This window comes from Lissotriton helveticus, chromosome 10, assembly GCF_964261635.1.
Source record: "Lissotriton helveticus chromosome 10, aLisHel1.1, whole genome shotgun sequence".
Classification (NCBI taxonomy): Eukaryota; Metazoa; Chordata; class Amphibia; order Caudata; family Salamandridae; genus Lissotriton; species Lissotriton helveticus.
The window spans coordinates 285,754,387-285,774,105 of NC_136071.1; the positions used below are offsets into that span (position 1 = coordinate 285,754,387).

Genomic DNA, 19,719 nt, shown 5'->3' on the forward strand with positions numbered 1-19,719 from the left:
CATCGCTGGGCCACATCAGTTTGGAGATCGTCGCCCTTCCAGGTGAAGAGGAGCTGGGTGTCATCGGTGTAAGCCATATTTTGGCAACCAGCTTCTCTGCCAGATAGATCAAGGGGGTGAGATATATGTTGAAAAGGAGGGGGCTCAACGTTGACCCCTGTGGGACCCCAGTGGCCACTAGACTGGTGGACGAGGAGAAGGGGGGCATCCACACCTGTTGGAAGCGGTTGTCCAAGAAAGATTTGACCCAGGACAAGGCCATATATGTAATGCCAATATCAGACTACTACTAACAATAATAATAATAATAATAACAATAATAGTAATAATAAACAAAATACCAACAGCAACAAAATAACAAAGACAAAACTATAATACAATATACAACTACTACTACTACTACTACTACTACTACTACTACTACTAATAATAATAATAAATAAGAGGTTATATTGTGCTTCAGCACCAATATATAATAGTGCTGCGATAACAGACACTACTATTACCCAACTCAATGGTACTGTCTCTAGTTACCTCACAAAGAAGAAGGGCAGAAAGAAGCTCAAATAAGTTCTTGTGAGCTTCAAATCACATACATGTTTCTCAAGATATTGTGGGTGTCAGCATAAGCAGTATCAACCTATGTGGCTATGATGTCAGAATTGCATGCATTTTCACGACTCAAGATGATTAAAATATATTCCACATGCTATGAAATGAAATGAAATGAAGAAAGTTCTTAATAAAGCGCACTGTGACCAAGCGGCTTCCTGGCGCTAAAGGTAAAGAGCTAAAGAGTAGGTATTGCCGAAGGAGATCAGCTAGAGTACGCTATGAAAAACAAATGAGTCTTGAGAGCTTTGCAGAATTGGGAGTAGACTGGTATAGATCTGATCGACAGAGGGAGGGTGTTCCAGAAACGGGGAGCAAGTACAGAGAATCTAGTGCCTCCAGTTTTAGATCTACGGAACCGTGGAACAGTGAGGAGAGATTGATTGGAGGAATGAGGGGCACGTTTAGGAGTGTAGGGGATAATAAGAGAATTGATGAAGGCCGGGGCAGTGCAGGTACGAGCCATGAAGGCCAGGCAGCCCATCTTAAAGAGGGATCTCTGGCAGATGGGAAGCCAGTGGAGGGATTTCAAAACAGGAGTGATGTGAGAGGACTTGGGAAGGTGATAAATAAGACGGGCGGCCTGATTCTGGGTAGCCTGCAGTCGACGTAGTTCGTAGGCCGGGATGACCACATACAGGCTATTCCCGTAATCAAGACGGGAAAGAATCATTGCCAAAATAATAAGTTTAAGGGCATCAGAGGAAAAGAAACGGGACACTTTCCGGATAATCCGGAGAGAGAGGAAACAGGAAGAAACAACTGAGCTAATATGGGCATGCATGGAGAGGTCTCGACTGACTTTAATACCCAAGGTCTTTGCGGAGGCAGCCGGTATGGGTGGGGGGCCGAAGATGGAAGTCCAAAAGGCGGCCGACCACGGGGAGATGGTAGGGCCAGTCAGGACCAACTCCGCCTTGTCCAGATTAAGCTTGAGTTCGTTACGGTTCATCCACTCCGAGATGAAAACTAAAGTGGAGTGGAATTTAGGAAGGGAGTGCAGAGGAGAAGAAAGATCAAAAACTAACTGGAGGTCATCCGCATAGTTATATACGGAGACCCCCATGTCAAGGAGAGAAAGAATAAGGGGACGGATGTAAAGATTGAAAAAAAGAGGGGACAGGGAGGAACCTTGGGGAACCCCGCAAGGAACCAAGCGGGTTGGGGCGGTGTAGCCAGAGAGATGGACAGCCTGAGTCCGTTCTTTAAGAAAAGAGGCGAGCCAAGAGAGGGCGGTGCCCCGAACGCCCGCCGCGCAGTCACGGCCGAGGAGGATGGAGTGGTCGACCGTGTCAAACGCGGCGGACAGATCTAGTCTTCTTAAAGTGGACTCATTGTTTTTCAATTTCTCGTAGGATTTCAAATACAATTTTTTGACATTAACATGATACTTACAACCTCATAAATCAATGCTTTGCTCTTGTTTTCTCACTACTTGGTTTTTCCAAATACCATAACAGGCATAATGAGTTAAGATGCACAGTACTAGCTGATGTAGTTCCCCCAGAAACAGTGTCATGTAAATTGAATGGTAGCATTTTTAAGCACAACCTATCAAACGTTGAACCTGTTTTCTGAGTTTAGGTGAAAACCAGGTTGAAGAATTTGCCCCTCAATATTGCTCTGTCTCGAAAAGGCTGTGGAGATTGAGACTTTTTATTAGGACTGGCTTGACAGTGTTGCTGTCTACATGACCTAATTGTATCAGTTCTTTAAAATTTACACAGAGTGGGCTTTGGCTCAGCTCAGAGGAGCATTTGTCTCTCACCTCATGCTTTGTGGCTGGTTGGTGTATCGTTCTATCCTGAATGAGTGGCTCAATTGCAATGCATGAGGGAAGCAATTGCATCTCAAAAGTACACTGAATTATAACACATTAAATTCTTTATCTCATAGATGCTCTGTTTACAGCAAACAGTTAATGGTTTTAAGGGTTTGTGCTTTTTCAATGCAGCAACATTTTATGTTTTATTCATGACTCAAAGTGCAAGCCTTCGCTTTAGCTCTTGCATGTTTGAGGATTGGGGCTTTCCACCTCTCCAGAATGAAAATCTCCACAGTTATTGGGGAATACAATTTGATACCTTCCAATTTGTAGGGAAATAAGTAGAATATTGTTCTACAATCTTTAGTAACATTCAATACATTCAGTACATTCAAAGACAGTGAATAAGCAGGGTTGTAATCATCAATTTAGTACTCAGTAAATGTGTTGTTTTCTAAATGGGCATGGAGGACTTAGTTCATGGGGCTAATGTCCGGCTCATGGCAAACTAATTTTCTGGATCCATCATCTCCAACGTGGATTTATTTATTCACACAACATATGAGTCGTTAATAAAGATTGTTACATATTTTGAAGAACTATTTAGAGGTTTCTCTGACTTCATACAATATATCTAGTCAGGACTCTATTAGTTTATGTTAGATTTTTGTCTCTCAGAACAGGATAAGAAGTGGAATGTTTCATTGTTGGTTATTGTGGACTTTTTATTGATTTGGTGGTGGGAATAACCAGTATTTCTCACTAACTGTTGAGGTAGTCGGACAGTATCATCAATTTTGCTAGCATCAGCACAAGGTAAAGGAATCAAAAATATACAAATCTATGTCAATTTCACTTCACCAGAGTAAAGATACAATATTGAAGGTTGCAAATCTGAGATGCTTCTTCTGGCTAGAGTGATAATCAGATGATGCTGATCAAATATATGTGTCTTCAACTTGAACTAAACTTCTAGCGCTCAGGAGACAGTTTTGATTGTCTTACACAGTGTTTTGTGCAGTGGATAAAACTATAAGGTGTTGTTATTATGAAAAGAATAAATGAAGATGATCAGCATGATTTATTTATTTTTCGGGCAAAGGTTGGTAAATTAGTGATCGCCTTGTATAGAAGGATTCAAATTATCTGATGTTCAGGACATTGCTTCAAGAATTGTGTGAAGCTTGCTGCTTTAACAAAACTGGGCTTTGTTTAGTTGCTGTCTATAGGGGATTTGTTTATGAATTTTGAAAGCCATTTTTAGGTCTGGCTTGACAGTGTAGGTGCCTGTAAGACGTATTACTACCAATTGTTTAAAATATACATTTAGTGGGCTTTGGGTCCTCCCAGAGGACTATATCTCTTCATCTCATGTTAATGGCTGTTTGGTGTCTCATTCAGCCTCCTATAGAGTGTATGCCATGCAATACGAGGGACTCCTTTAGATCTTAACACTACACTGAATCATTTACACATTGAATTATCTCACAGATGCTTCCTTTAATCAAAGATCTATTTTTAGCACATCTGGTTTGCTTAATATGTTAGTCAATACTCAGACTGCAAGCCAGGCCTATTGGCTTTACCAATAGTTGTTAAAGTGTTGTAGCACTCTCACTTTAATTTCTATTACTTTAGCTGTTTCTCATTATTTTACCAAGTGCTTGCATGGAATGCTGGATTGCCAGATTTTAATCCCGGTGTTAGTATGTACAGTGACAGAATGGCAGCAGGAGATAAGGCCCACATACAAAAGTGAGTAAAATAGGCAAGAAATTAAGATGTCAGGAGTGAATCAAGTAAGGAGGTTAGGTAGAATGAGAGGCATAAGAGGGAGGAGAAACAGGAGAAGGGGATACAGCAAGGGTGTGAGATGAAAAAAGGAAAGGAGATAGAGTGGACATAAGGAGAGACAGGTAGAATGGGGTGCTTAGAGACCCATAATCAGGACCACAGCTATCATTAGAGCAGCAGGTACAGTGTCACAGAGGTCCAAGGGTGGGACAGGACCACTGCACTCTAAATAACCAAACAATATTTTAATACTAACCTGAGGTGCATTTCCTTGCTTACATTAGGGCCCATTACACACAGGCTACACCACAGCCAGTAACACTGAATCAATGCCATTTTGTAGCACACTTTATGTCTCTCCAAATCTGTTATGAAGACTAGAGTTGAATGTATGTCTACTTGCATTGGTACAATAAATGTTTGCAATATATATGGAATATGCTCTATATTGCAGTGAAGTTTAATGGGTTTGTGAGGAGCACTCCGTTATAAACAATATATTCAACCTGTATAATCGGTGCTGCAACTAATCAGGTGTGTCACGCCTGTGACTAAATGCTAGTTTAGGTGAGAAGGAATCTCAACTAGTTGCGCACTGTTCACTATGTGTTATCCAACACTCATCAATGTAAACACAAAACCAAGCAAAAACTTCAGTTATTTTAATCCATAACCTAATGCTTCTATGATCTTCTGAACGTTTTTACAAAATGCAATAATAAATCAACTGAACATATAATTTTGTGATTCTCAATTCTATACATGAAACATTTTTGTTTTCAAATCATCACAACGCAAAACATGTGGTACTTGATTTTCACATTTTCATATCATGCCCAATGCATTTCGGCACAAAGGGTGTGCCTTCATCAGGGGCTAATCTCTAGTGGACGTTAATTCCTCAAGTAAAACTAGATAAATCTGAAATGTATTGCCCTGATCTGCGTTGACTATTCCAATCTCATACGCGCTAAATTCTGACCTTCTTGCAGTGTCGCCAATATTTTAAACAGTAGTTCTCAGCCTCGTATCCCGGTATAATCCAAATTGCCTTATACCGGGATACGAGGCTGAGAACTACTGTTTAAAATATTGGCGACACTGCAAGAAGGTCAGAATTTAGCGCGTATGAGATTGGAATAGTCAACGCAGATCAGGGCAATACATTTCAGATTTATCTAGTTTTACTTGAGGAATTAACGTCCACTAGAGATTAGCCCCTGATGAAGGCACACCCTTTGTGCCGAAATGCATTGGGCATGATATGAAAATGTGAAAATCAAGTACCACATGTTTTGCGTTGTGATGATTTGAAAACAAAAATGTTTCATGTATAGAATTGAGAATCACAAAATTATATGTTCAGTTGATTTATTATTGCATTTTGTAAAAACGTTCAGAAGATCATAGAAGCATTAGGTTATGGATTAAAATAACTGAAGTTTTTGCTTGGTTTTGTGTTTACATTGATGAGTGTTGGATAACACATAGTGAACAGTGCGCAACTAGTTGAGATTCCTTCTCACCTAAACTATATTGCAGTGAGACATGCCAAAGATGTTATATTTACAAACATGAACTGGACTGAGAGATGGCAACTTCTTACTGCCGGTGTATAACGGATGGATAGTGAGGTTAGCAATGATACTGGTTTGGGCAGAAATGTCTCGCAACAATTGACAGCTGTAGGGGTAAAATTGTGAGTGAAAAGTGTGGTGAATATGGGAACCTTGCAATTAGAAGTATCATGAAAGTCCTGGAATTTCGTCAGCTACTTGAGGAAAAAACTATCCATCTCCCCGACCCTACTTGTAAATAAAGCGCAAAAGGAGATTTTGTTTTTTATAAGTTCAGTCTCAGGTCATGTCATCTCTACCTTCCTGTAGCTGAAAGTCATGCAATGGTGGAGAGGCTATGTTTTGAGTAACAGTAAGCTGTTTTCATTCCATAACATTGCATTAATGAAAGTAAACACTGAAATTAGAATTGGCAGGTTTGTTGTTTGCATATTCACCGACAAACAACATAATCAGTATAAGAGAAAATTAGCAACGATTTACCAGCTTGCAAAACATAAAAGTAGGAAAATTAATGAGCGCCTTTTCCTTACGGCATTAATAGTACTTGCTGATATCATTTTCGTTAAATATTCACGTTCCAAAAAGTTTAGAAATCCTTACGAGTCCAAAATATCAAAAAATATCATGGCTGAAGATTATGGGCCAGATGTAGGTTGCCAATTACCGGTCGGTAACGGCCGAATTCGGCCGTTACCGACCGGTAATTGGAATTTGAGATGTAGGTCACTCAATTTTACAGAATCGGTAAATTTACCGATCGGTAAATTTACAGATTCTGTAAAATACCGAGTCGGTATTTGTACCGAATCGGTAAATTTGAGATGTAGGTGGGACTCTTCTGAGTCCCACAAGCCTTACCGAATCGGTATTTTACCATCAAATCCTATTTGATGGTAAAATACCGATTCCGGTGTGCTGGCACATGTGTGCATGCACACCTCGGCCATATGACAGGCAGACCTGCCCTTGGGGCATGTATGCCTGCCACATGGCAGCTGAGCCTGTTTTGGGGGGCCAAAGGGTCAAAGTGACACCCCCTGCACCCTTGCGAAAATTGGTATTTACCGATTCTGTAATTACAGAATCGGTATTGCCCATTGATTCCTATGGGCTGCAAGGCCAATAGGAATCAATGGGCAATACCGAATCGGTATTTACAGAATCGGTAAATACAGAATCTTAACGATTCGGTATTTACCGATTCTGAAATACCTACATCTCCTCCCTCTATTTTACCACCTCTTAAATACCGATTCGGTATGAATCGGTATTTAAGAGGTGGTAAATTAAAATTACCTACATCTGGCCCTCAATGTCTTGATTGCCCGCACACAATATGACGCACAGATATCCTCAATCAAATAGTGCTTATTTTTGGGCTTCCACCTATATAACAATGTTTGAAGAGCGGCACACGAGGTACCTGGCACTCCTCTTATTTAGTTTTTCTGCCTCTTTTTATTGGAAAAAATAAAGCTAGGTTTGTGTGGCCCACAAATGAAGAAAATGATACCATACTTTAATGCAATGCAACACAGCGGGACACCTTGCTGTGCTGCGCGAAAGGAAGAGAGGGCAGAAATGGACTATATTTAACATTATATGGCACATTCCTATCCTCTCCTTGCTCCGGAGCACAATATACCCCTTGCACCAATGAATGCACCCTTGAGCCGTGTTACAAAGGTGCCTGTGTTGTAGGCAGAATTATTTCTGTGCAGGAAGGGGCGCAATCCTGTACAAAAGCAATCCTCACAGATATGTTCCTCTTTCTAAGTGTGCTGAAGAATGCAGCACACTTAGAAAGAGGAAACGAGGAGAAATAGAGATATTTATCCCCGTTGAGCCTCCAATGGGAAGGCTTAGCATTTTGACACCTTCCCAGGTCTACCTGCCTTGGTAAATCTGTGAATGCGGCCAAATCCATGGGTGAATGTGTGTAAGTCCAGGATTAAATTCAAGGTCCTGTGTCTCACCTATGGCACCCTCCATGGATTTGGCGCTGAAGACATCAGGTCTCTTCTTTCCCTGAATTCCCCTAGCAGAGCCTTACGCTCCGCTAATAAAAAACTGCTGACTGTTCACCGAGTTGCTAAAGCCAGATGGGGCGGGAGGTCGTTCTCCTCCCTTGCCCCAAGATTGTGGAACACAGTCCGTGATGAGCTAAGAGGCCAAACTTCGCCCTCTCTTTTTCGCAAGCAATTAAAAACTTGGCTCTTTGTAGAGACGTATGCGTAGCCCGGCACCTCTCCATTTCGCAAGCAGCTGTACTATCTTTCTAGCGCCTTGATGCCCTTGGGCTTAGTCGCGCTCTACAAATTCCCCTTCATTCATTCATTCATTCATTCAACACTCACACTCCACCCATGGAAAGCCTTCCATGGGCAGAGTAAGGCACGGTTGTGGCTTGCAATGCCTTGCATTACTCCAGATTTACAAAGCCACGCAGGGACATGCAAGGTGGCCTTGCAGGGCTTGGTAAATCTCATTCTAGGATTTGCATCGCCCTGCACTGCTTTGCGTGGTGGTGTAAGGGTGCAAAGAAAATCCTTGATAAATTTGGCTCCAAGTCTGTGTAGATTTCTATGACAAATTGTAGATCGCCTTAACCACAATATATTTTTAGACCCCATCTTATATAGGGCAGAGATGGGAAGCGCATGTTAATGCCTTGTTAATGTTAAAGTTTCTGTGATTTTGTCTCTTATTGGTTGCATATTTTGTAATAAGATTCTTTATTTGCAGCAAAACGGAAACATTGTAAGACAGTCATCCAAGAACTCGCTCTGTAGGTATCATGGTTGAGCTACTTCAATGCACCAAACAGCTGACTTCCTAAAAGTACATTTTAAAGCTCCAAGGAAATCAAACCTTGTCCTCTAGCTTTATATGCAGACTTAAGCTTTTTCAATCAAATATTGTCTAGGCTGAAGTATTTTGTTAGCTCTTGATCAAAGAAGGAACACAATCAAGACCCATGCCTTGTGCACAAATCATGAACTGGCTACACTTGTGGCTAATTGAGCAATGATGTCCAGTCCTAGCAACCATCCAGGCAGCCCCCCCATCACTTTAATTGCAATCCAGGTATCAAGGGCCCAAATTACAAAGACATTACCATGTGGAAATCCAATTGGCATGTGCAAATGATTGGATTTGAGAGCGTAAAGTAGACACAAAAGTTGACCTTGTATCAGTTACACTTAAGTAATATTACACAACTCTTTTGACACTCCTCGGAATGCAGGCAGAAAACAATGTGAGGTTTGAAGACCCTTCTCTTCTGTTCCACTTTTGGCCAGAAATCAAATTCTACTTTGACATGTCTCCTTCGGCACATGTCCATTAAATTATACTGTCCATTTTTAATGGTTTCAAGCAATTTTGATCCCATAAAATTGTAAACATATTACTTTCCATAGTAATAAACCTCAGGCATTAAAGTGAAAAGCAGACAGAAGTCTGTGTTCAAGCACTGTCTTATGTTACAGCCTGCGTACACACAATATATGTCCACCATGTCATAGAATCTTTCCCTGTGATATTTTTGCAAACCAGCTCCTTACTGTCTATCCGCAAACGGTTGATGGACACAACACTGATCTGAATATAATACATTTTTCGGTAGTGCAGGCACAAATAAATCCATATCCAATGTGACTGGAAAGGGAACCCCCCAATGTTGGCGGGGATGTAGGGAAAGAGGTTTGTCTAGAGGAAATATATTTTCTCCTTGTATCAAATTAAAATGAAAAACCTACAAATGCTATTGCACCTGAGTGCTGCATTTACAAATATGCAAATGCACAAGTATTACATTTTTGCACATAAAACTAATTGTTGGTGGGAGTAACCTGGAATTCACAAAAATGTTACAGAATTATTCTTTGAAAACTGTTACCATGCACCTTCTGATGACTGCTTTTGAAAATCATCTTTGACGTTCAAAAAACTTCTGCAGTTATCTCAGATGCAGGCATACATCACCAACTAAAGAACATTTTAACTTTTTTTGAAAATTAAATGTTTTATGGAAATCACAGGTCTGTTTCATTTGGTATCACTTGCTGATACTTTCATACTTGGGCCAGATTACGATGTCGGGCAGATGACACAATCTCGGACTTGGGACCGACGACCTCCGGTCGGCGGTCCCTACTGGCTAATTACAATGCCACTGAACTCTATTCAGTCGCATACTCTCATTTCTCTATGGGAGCTTGTGATACGGTCATAAACCAGCAGTAACGCAAGGTCCCATTGAGAAATGGGAGGTGTTGTTCATCCCTGCCCCCATGGCAGGCACCTCAAGGTGCCTGCCACAAGGTGCAAGGATCAACAAGGGGTACCATAGGTGCCCCATCGGCCCCCAACCGGATGCCACATGTACAAGGGGGCCCGGCTGGGGGCCCCCAAACAAGCTTTCCGACATGGTTTCCATATCAGACAGGCCGGAATGGCAATCATGTCAGAAACCATGCATTGTAATCCCAAGGACGTAAAGGCCCGCCCTTTATGATTACAAGCCGGCTCCAACTGGCCAATTGGAAGCCAGCCAGGATGACCGGCCGGTTTACTTTCCGGTGGCCAGCATTGTATTGCGGCATTTGGAAAGTAAACCGAGGGGCCGATTACAAAGCGGTCAGGAACATTTCCGGGCCGCATCGTAATCGGCCCCTTAATCTTAGTTATCTAGTCTGGAATTGAATTTTCCACATGTAATTCAATGGTAAAAGAAGAAAGAAAGAAAGTTGCCATGACTCAATTGTTGGACTTTAGCATTGCCTTCCACACCACACATAATTTCATGACTTTCTTTGTTTTTCGACCTAGTGTTTTGAAAGTTTCAGCCCAGTTTGCTGAACTCAGAGCTTCAGACATTGGGGTAAACACATTTCTTAGCCTTGTGCCTCTGTCCTTAATTTGTACAGATTGTTGTGGGTGGTGGGCAACATCAGTCCTTTCTGGGAACCTGGACTTTTTTTCATCACCAATCCTTTAGATGGAACTAGAGAAAAAAGGCTGAGAATGCAAAACTAAAGAAGAAACAGGTAGGAAAACAACAACAAAGGAAGAAAGCAAGGAAGAAAAAGAACCTGCAAGAGTGAGATAAATAGATAGGAATTGTTGGGTGTTGGAAGAAAGAGGCCACAGTGGAATCACAATGTGACAGCTTTGTGAATTAAGTCGTCACTGTGAGCCTCTGAAAAGCGGACCCTCTGCCTGCCATTATGCCACATCAAAATGCAAACTGTGGCGCAGACAGAAGAAGTTGATCCAATTGTGTGCTTTACAAAATGTAGCTGTTTGTTGATTAATTTAATCATCGTTGCCTGGAAACAGTCTTACAGATCAATATTACAGAATTCTTTATCGAGTGCCCTGCTGCTTTGATGAGGGTTTTTAGATTTTTCAAGATCGCTGATAGCTCAAAGGGATACAGCAAAATCTGATTAAAGTGAGCATAAAGTGCAATTTTAAAGCAGTCGCCGTCAAGTGCCTTACCTGTCATATCAGAGAAGTAAGTGAAGATCAACGGACAAGGCAGGACCATTATGTCACCAACGTTTGCACGCGGCCAGCAAGTAATGTTATCCCACAGACTCCCGCAGCCTGCAAAGCAAATAAGGATGGACATTAAAGGCATGAACAAATCATGGATCATCTGAAAATTATAGGCAAAGTGTTCTCACAGTTGCTGTGTAAGACTCTAACAAATTAAATGCAGTGGGACGCCTGTGTCTCCTCATCGGAGGGCAATGTAATGAGGCATTTGCGCAATTCGTGTAATTTGCTTTTACATATTTAAGCGAAATTCTCTAAAATTGCAATAAATTACGCAAAATTTGAAATCTGGTTTTGCACTATATTTTAGCCAAAATGCTTCTGTGCATCTATTTTGGGCAGCCATATATGTTCTGATCATTCATATTGTTCACATGCCTGCTTTAATCCAAGATTGGCATAACTCTAAGTAAGCATTCACAGATGAACAAGGGAGTTTAAGTTCAGAAGTAGAACAGCAAAAAAAAACGATTTTCTATCTCCAACTTCCAGGAGGTGAGGAAATAACTGCGCACAGGTCACAAATATGTGTTTTTTCCAAATTCTCAAAAATCCAAATTTGCAGCTACAAACTAGTCCATGTCCGAAAATGATTATCATCACTGCACAAGTAGCTATGAATCCAGTATCACTATTATGACTTATCCAGGCCAACATGTTTTTAACTCCTTAATACTGATATAAATCTCGAACTCTTTTTGTACTAATAATTCTACATACCAAATGTAACTTCAAAAAAGTTGCACTCATTTAATTGAAATTCCTGAAATAGCTTTTCTTGTTTTAAATTATTCTTGTTCTGCAGAAATATGTACCAATCTCATTTTCTATGGTAACTTTGTCACACACTTTGGGGCCCATTAGGATGGCGGGCGGCCTGGCGGGGGCAATCCGCCCGCCATCCGCACCTAGATTCCACGGAAAGACCGTCCGCCGCTTTTCCGCCCCGGTCGCCTTGCGACCGCAGCGGAAAAGGTTTAATATGGTGGCGTTGTCTAATAGACACCCCCAGCCATATTATGAAGGGCGTCTTTAAGTGCCTTTCAGCGGCGGCGATGCCGCCACGGAAAGGCATGCGGTCTTCACTCTGGGGGCCCCCTGCGGGCCCCCAGAGTGAAGGAGAGGTGGGGGTGCACAGGGGGGTACCTGTGGTACCCCCCTTCATTTGCCTTAAACAAAGCGGCAGGCACCGCGCGGTGCCTGCCACTTTGTTTATGCAAATGCATCAATGCATTTTTAGCATTGTGGCGGGCGGTGCAGAGAGCACCGCCCGCCACAATGCTAAAAATGCAGGATGTGCCGGCCACTGTGGCGGGCACATCCTAATACCCCCCACGGGACCACCGCAGGCGGTCCCGAATTCCGACCGGATGGCGAGCGGACAAAGTCCGCCCGTCATCCTAATGAGCCCCATAGTGTATACACGCTGGAAAATATTCTTCATTGATGTGAAAGAATACTAGTCTAGCTAGTGTTATGTTATTTGCATGAATTGTGAAAACTCAACAGAATATATTGCTACAAAACCTCACCAACAATGTCACGACACAGTGAAAAAACATTTTCAAACAAGCTTTGTCAAGAGAAACAATGAAGTGGCTTTCCTATATAAGTCCCCGACAATTGTTTAAGTCCCCCTAGCTCTATCTCTGATATTCCATCGGCAAACAAGCTTCCAAGACAGCTACTTAGGCACACATTTCAATAAGACCCTCCAGACATCGCACTGGCATCTAAAAATGTCAGATGTTATCCTTCTTATTAGTATTGCTTTACATGCTTTACTTCTCGAAAACCCACATTACGAGTAGCCTCTTCATTCTGAAATAAGTGGGAAAACTGAGGGTCTCTTTACTTTCGCATGGAAATTACTGGATGACTTGGTCCAGAAATATTGGTAATTCCTCATTTTCTAATGGACACTTAAGGTCTAACTCAGAAAGGACCAGTTTTGCCCCACCCCTGGAGTTACCAGTACATATAGTGTCTGTAACTAACGGGGTGTGGAAATACTAGCCCATTTGTCTGGCCCACCAGTAATGAGGGTGTGGCATTTTCATGTCTTTGACATGCATTCTCTCCTTAGTTATAAGTGCCCTGTGGCTCAGCCAGTGTGACTGTGAGGTATTAGAATGCTGATATGTGCATAGTTTGAGCTAGTGTCAGTTGGAATACGTGTATTGAGCAGCAAGGATAGTGCTCCCAGTGGGCCTTCCTGCTGCCTTACTACCATCTTTACATGTGACCTGAGACTGCTATCTTGACAATTAACCTTATCCTGTTTCACCTATTCTACTGTCTACCCTGCATCTTTATTCACCACAGTGGCGAAAGCGTAAAGAACCAAGCGTAAAAAGGTATTCTGCAGGAACATGAGAGGAGATTAAAATCGAAGATTACCTGAAACTATACAAAAGACCTAATACTACAACTGAACTTCTTAAAGTGCAACTGTAGGAATTTAAATGGCCTAAAAGCCCCCACGGTGTCTCTAACAGCTGACAGCCTGAGGTTTGGATGGTGAACCTTATTTTCATCTATTTTATCAGCAACCAGTTAGTCTTTACTTCTTTTTTAAGTAGAGCCTACCAGACAGCGAACACTATCTGATAGCAAAGGACATTTTGTGGGCTTACCAAGAACATGCATCCACTGGGATTTTTTTTCTGTAACTCTTATTTGCCTGCTTTCTATTGGATGACTGTCCTTGTTTCAGACTGTCCAGCTTGTGTTTGTCCCTCCCCTGGAGCATAGCCTCCTTACCATATCTTTTATTGGCTGGCTTCTATGCATACCTTTTTTAAGCACTTTACTCATGTACTTTTCCTTGTGTTGGTTCTATCCTGCCAGCCATGTTGCTTCACAACCCTCCCATTGTGTTACTTCATCTCCTTGCCAGCCAGATCACCGTTAACATTTTCAATGTTAAAAACAGCAATTTTACGCTCCGTGTCTTTTTTTTTTGCGATGCTATACATGCAACACCTATTGGCTTTGCTAATGCTTGTTAACACTTTGGGCCTGATTTATAATGTGATGCCTGATACTCTATTCATCAGTGTGACAGTAGACATGTCCTCCATCATTCAGATCGACTACCATCTGTCAAATTTATAGGAGAACGCTGGTCCCTGGGATTTTAGTCATAGGATGTGCGGGGTGGGGGTTCATTCTTTTTTTTCCCTGTCCCTCATCACCAGGTTTTCCTGGCAGTGATGGACAGGAAGAAAAAATACATTATACTGTTCACCCTGAATAGGATGAGTAGCCTAATGTCTTTCCTCTGACAGAAACTATTCTGTTGAGCCGTTGAAGGAATTGTTTCTTGGTGGAGCCAAAAGATCCCATTGATGTAAAACTTAAGGTTCGCCCATCTCCAAATGAGGCTCGGGTACTCAATTACGTTTACAATGGAGTATCCTGTCCGCCAAACTCTAAACCTGGCTCTTAGTTTGTTCCCTCCTTGGGAAGTGAAGGATTACAAACTGCATTCTTGAGCCACAAGCTTCTGTCTTTCAAGTCTTCTGTGGGTCTATGAAAACGAACGATAATGAGGAAACGTATACTGTGCTGACATGTGACTCTCCCCAATTCAGTCTGGCGCCATCTCTCTCTCACTCATTGAGAACAGAAAGCACAGCTTCTCGAATGTAGCGGGGTGGTAGATGCAGTGGGTGGCTGAGGAGGCAGCACTATGCCCATGACATTTTTGTATGAAGGGGATAGGAGAATGAGAGGACAGCATTGTCGAGGGTGGACAGCATGTGTGGCAGGATGTCGGTTATTTTTATTTTGAACAGGGCCTGGAAGGCAGAGTTCTCATGAGGGGGATGGGAAAGAAAGGCAGGATTCTAGGTATTTACTTTTTATATTGGATCCCCCTTGACGCCTCAAGCCCTTCACTGCTGACCTGCACAGGTTATGATATTTTATGGGACCATGCACATCACAAGATTTACATGGGTACTTTTGAGTAGTGTAGAGTTTTCCACTTTAGGATTTCAAGGTGACCACCTTGTTCCAGGTCATTATAGACACTGTCTTCAATTCTGACCTTTTCGCCTGCTAATCACTGATTTCAGGTGTGTTAGCCTGATTAGTTCAATCGAAGCAAACCAATATTACAACATCCAGAATACAGTAGGTTATCACCCAAAAATTCCACAGTTGGAATCCAGTGTCCATAATGATGTGGAGGGAGGTGGCCATCCTACTTCCAAGTGGCTTCAGATGCAACTCAAACATTATTGTCTATTTGATGTTGCTTTGAAGCCTTTGGTGAAAACAGCCTCCAATATTGACAGGTGCCCATCTATAATCCTACATATGCTATATACAACAAGTTATCTATGTTGCATTCTATGTTATGTTCTAAAATGATTCATCCTTGTGGATATAATCTTGGGTCTGAAAAATGTAGGGTATGACTAATAATTTACAGGCAACATTAATTTGTGTTACTTTCTCTTACTTTTATCTAGTATTGTACAGCGTGACTTGTAGTGCACTGTATTTGTCCGTTTTGAACTGATATATTGCATTCTCAATCAATCAATCAGTGACTTGTAGAGCATGACTACTCACCCGTGAGGGTCTCATGGCACTGGGTGGGGGGAGGGGCTGGGTCTGCGGTTCAGTCAAAGATCCAGGTTCATCCTGAATTGCGGCAGAGATGGTGATTGCCTGAGGTGCAGAGGCCGGGAGTTCCAGGCCTTTGCAGTGAGGTTGGAGAAGGATCTTCCTCAAGCCATGGTCTTGCGGATCCGTGGGATGGTGGTCAGGGTCGTATCTGAGCTATGCAGGTCCAGTGTTGTGGAGGGCTTTGTAGGCGTGGGTGAGAAGCTTGAAGGTGATTCTCTAGTTGACAGGTAGCCAGTAAAGGTAACTCTCAGGTGGCTAATGATGTGGTTGGGGCATGGGATGTTCAGGATGAGTCTGGCAGAGGTGTTCTGGATGGTCTACAGTTTGTTTTGGAGTTTCTGGGTGGTGCCGGCGCAGAGTGCGTTGCCGTAGTTGCGTCTGCTACTGACAAGCACATTGATGACCGTTTTCCTAGACTCAGTGGGGATCCACTTGAAGATCTTATAAAGGAGGTGAGCATGTGGAAGCAGGAGGATGAAGCAGGAGGACGAGATAGCAATGATTTGATGGTTCATGGAGAGCAAGGACTCCAGGATGATGCAGAGGTTTTATGCGCGGCCCATGGGTATGGGGGATTCCGAGTGCTGCAGCCACCAAGACTCATCCCAGGCAGATGGGAGGAGCCCAGGATGAGGCCTTCAGTCTTTTCTGAGTTGAGCTTGAGGCAGCTGTCTTTCTTCCAAGTTGCGACTGGCTTCATCCCGTCCTGAAAGTTGCTCTTGGCACCTGTGGGTTCGAGTGTGAGGGAGCGAATCAGCTGGGTGTCGTCGTCGTAGGAGATGGTGTTGAGTTTGTGGCGTCTGATGATGGCTTCAAGCTGGGCCATGTAGATGTTGAAGAGGGTTGGCTCAGGGAAGATCCCTGAGGCACACCACAGCTGATCTCTGTGGGTTCTGATTTGAATGGTGGGACTGGGAGTCTGACTCTCAGGTTAAGAAAATATTTTATGTACTTTATTTAACCCTGGAATCTTTGTTTTTGCATGTTTACCGTCAATAATCAAATCAGTGCGCATTTTTAACTGTTAAGCAGTGATCCTGGTAACTGTTTTGAATACATAGGGAAAGCTGTTTTCATATAGAGTGGTTTCCAACTAATTTTTATGAGTTTAATTATAATTAAAGTGCAAATTCCATTCCCAGACCATCTCATGAAAGCTCATAACCAAGACATGTCCCTTGACCTGCTTGTACCCACTAATGTCCGTTGCCCTCTTTTTCACTCAATAAGGCCCTCTCCAGAGAGGGCGTCCTCATAACCTTGGTGCTTCAGCAGACTGTGGTTCCAGTGGCTACGCAAGTACAGTCCCTCTGTCAGTGGCTTGGGTACCACAAGACACTTCTCTGCCTGAAATAGGAAGGCTGTGGTTGGTGGCAACAGTTCAGAGACATGTCTAAACTAACCAGCATGACAGTGTTCATATCTGATTCTGTTTTTTTTAAGCAAGTCCACTTCTCTAATGATGAAAGAACCGCAATCTAAGTAAGGTACAATTGTTGTAGAGAACTAGGGGTGTAGCTACACTTGACGGAGCAGTGCAGTGGTACTGGGGCATAAAGGCCCAAGAGGCCCACTGTGTCTTGTGCTACAATAATCTGAGAGCAGCACTTGGAGGCTGATGAGAAGCTCATTCATCAGTCTGCAGAATGTACAGTCTGTTATGGTGGAGCAGCATAATTTTGGCTCCATCCTTACAAGTCACAAATATGCAGCATAATTGTGTTCTTAGTACATGTTCTATGTGTGCCCTGATGATATTAATGTAAAGTGTTGCACTTGACATCATTATTGAAGAGCATTTAATGTAGGATTAGAAATGCATACATATACTCTGTGCCTTAACCGTATTAAATTATATACTCTCTAGAGACTTGATGAAAAACCATCATCGCCTATTAAGACTGATGTAACATGTGCACTCATGATTCATATTTGCCTTTAGATGTAGTTCTTAGTCATATTTATGCATACATATTCAAGTTTTGTACTGTATGCTACATGTAATTGGAATCAAATGTACTGACAGTTTTATTCATTTGTGTTTGAATGTGCACACACATATTAAATGTGCACCATTGGTTTAATATTTTAAGTTGTCCTGACTTGGCTTGTTTTTAATTCTGTATAAATGTTGTTTTTTATTTCTTCTTGCGTGTCTTTTTCCTTGCAGGTACGTTCACATGGTTTGTTATTTTGAGAATAAATACAACATAGTACGAGAGATAGAGTGAGTGTCTGAAAAGAAGATCTTGACAAGCAACATGGAAAGTCAGAGTGTCAACTGAAAGTGTCCATTTATTAATGTTGCAAAGGCTTATAGGTCACAACTCACAATGGACAATACCATTCCCCTGCCTAGCCTGGGAGAAAAGGTTGATGTTACAGATCACATAGTGAGAGCGGAAAGGACAATGGAGCCCATGATGATGCAGACAGAGAGGTGCTACCTGAAATATTCTGGTGCAAATAACTGGAGTTCATACTGGTAGAGGTTATATTACTTTCCTTTAGACTTTGAGAGGTTTGCACCTATATGCTTATTCCGTTAGACTTTTACTGAGTGTGGCTTAGGCTAATAATAATTTCTCTGACCCAAGAAGACTCTTGACTGAGCTTCTGAAATGCTGACACCTTCCCTTATTTCCCTTATTTTTCAGTTTTCCAACATTTCCCTGATTTTTGAGATCCATTAGGTTCAAAAACCATCCTCCTTAGCTTAGATGATTTTAGATTTCACTTATGTATAGAAGAGAGAAGAAGAAATGTTTCTCTGAGCACCAACTCCTGCTGCTGAACTTTTGTATTGCTGTGACTGAACTACTTGTTTGCCTTATACTGTTGCGCCTAAACTTCTTTAGGAGGTTGAGTATCCCGGTTGTTATTCTGTACTTTTACAGTATGGTGCTAAGATTTCCCTATCTTAACTTGACTGCTAACTTGTAATAAACCTTTTTTTACTATAGTCACTGATTCCTGGTCTTTATTGTGAAGCCAAATGGGTTATACTGTTAATTGAAATTGATTGATTTAAATGCTAACTACCTTTACTTATCAGGAGGCGAAGAACAGGTCCATTGGAGGACAAATGTTAAGGGGGTTGACCCAGAGCGCTGCACCAATGGGTAGAGGGGAATACAATATTCCCAGAGTGTACTGATGAAGAAAATTACAGCTTGGCCATGTTTACAGCACTGATTGGTGTTATATATTGCACATGCTTACACCTACCTTTGCCAATCTGCATATAAAAACAACAGTACATATTGATTGACGCTTGCCCTTTGCCTGCTGCCAGGAGAGGCCCTTCACAGAGTTCATTCTTCTGAATGAGTGGTGAATGACAAACTGTCAGAGAAATTGTGAATGCGTGTGTCTGACTAGGGAAGTAAATATCCCTTACGAGGTTAGAGCCATTTAATAAAAGAGGTGACAAGTCAAGGTTTAACCTATAAAAAGTAAAATGTTCATCTGGAATTGTCTGCTCATTTCCCCAGGCTCGCATAACAGGGCATTGCAGATGTGTTATCTGCCTAAGCTTCCCCATCCTAGTGTGCAACAGGGAGTGCTTTTATGAGAGTCTCTTGACCTGTGCTTTTCCTTTAGTAAGTGGCAGATATATTGTTACAATAGAATCATGTTTGTGAAAACGCAGAATCTTCCTTGTAAGGCGAATGTGCTGTGTGACCAACCTAGGTTGAGGAAATTGGCTTAACATAACTGCATTGTGTGCATTATACAATGCATATGCACTGGAAATATTTG

General features: G+C 42.0%; 1 protein-coding gene across 1 annotated transcript in view; it reads right to left on the minus strand.

Annotated features, from left to right (window-relative positions):
• Nucleotides 1-19,719, minus strand: part of VIPR1 (vasoactive intestinal peptide receptor 1) — an 851,558-nt gene that overhangs the window by 449,160 nt on the left and 382,679 nt on the right. Inside the window, exon 3 of the mRNA XM_078665320.1 lies at nucleotides 11,257-11,364. Coding sequence (XP_078521446.1) covers nucleotides 11,257-11,364 — 108 coding nt within the window. The remainder of the gene's footprint in view (nucleotides 1-11,256; nucleotides 11,365-19,719) is intronic.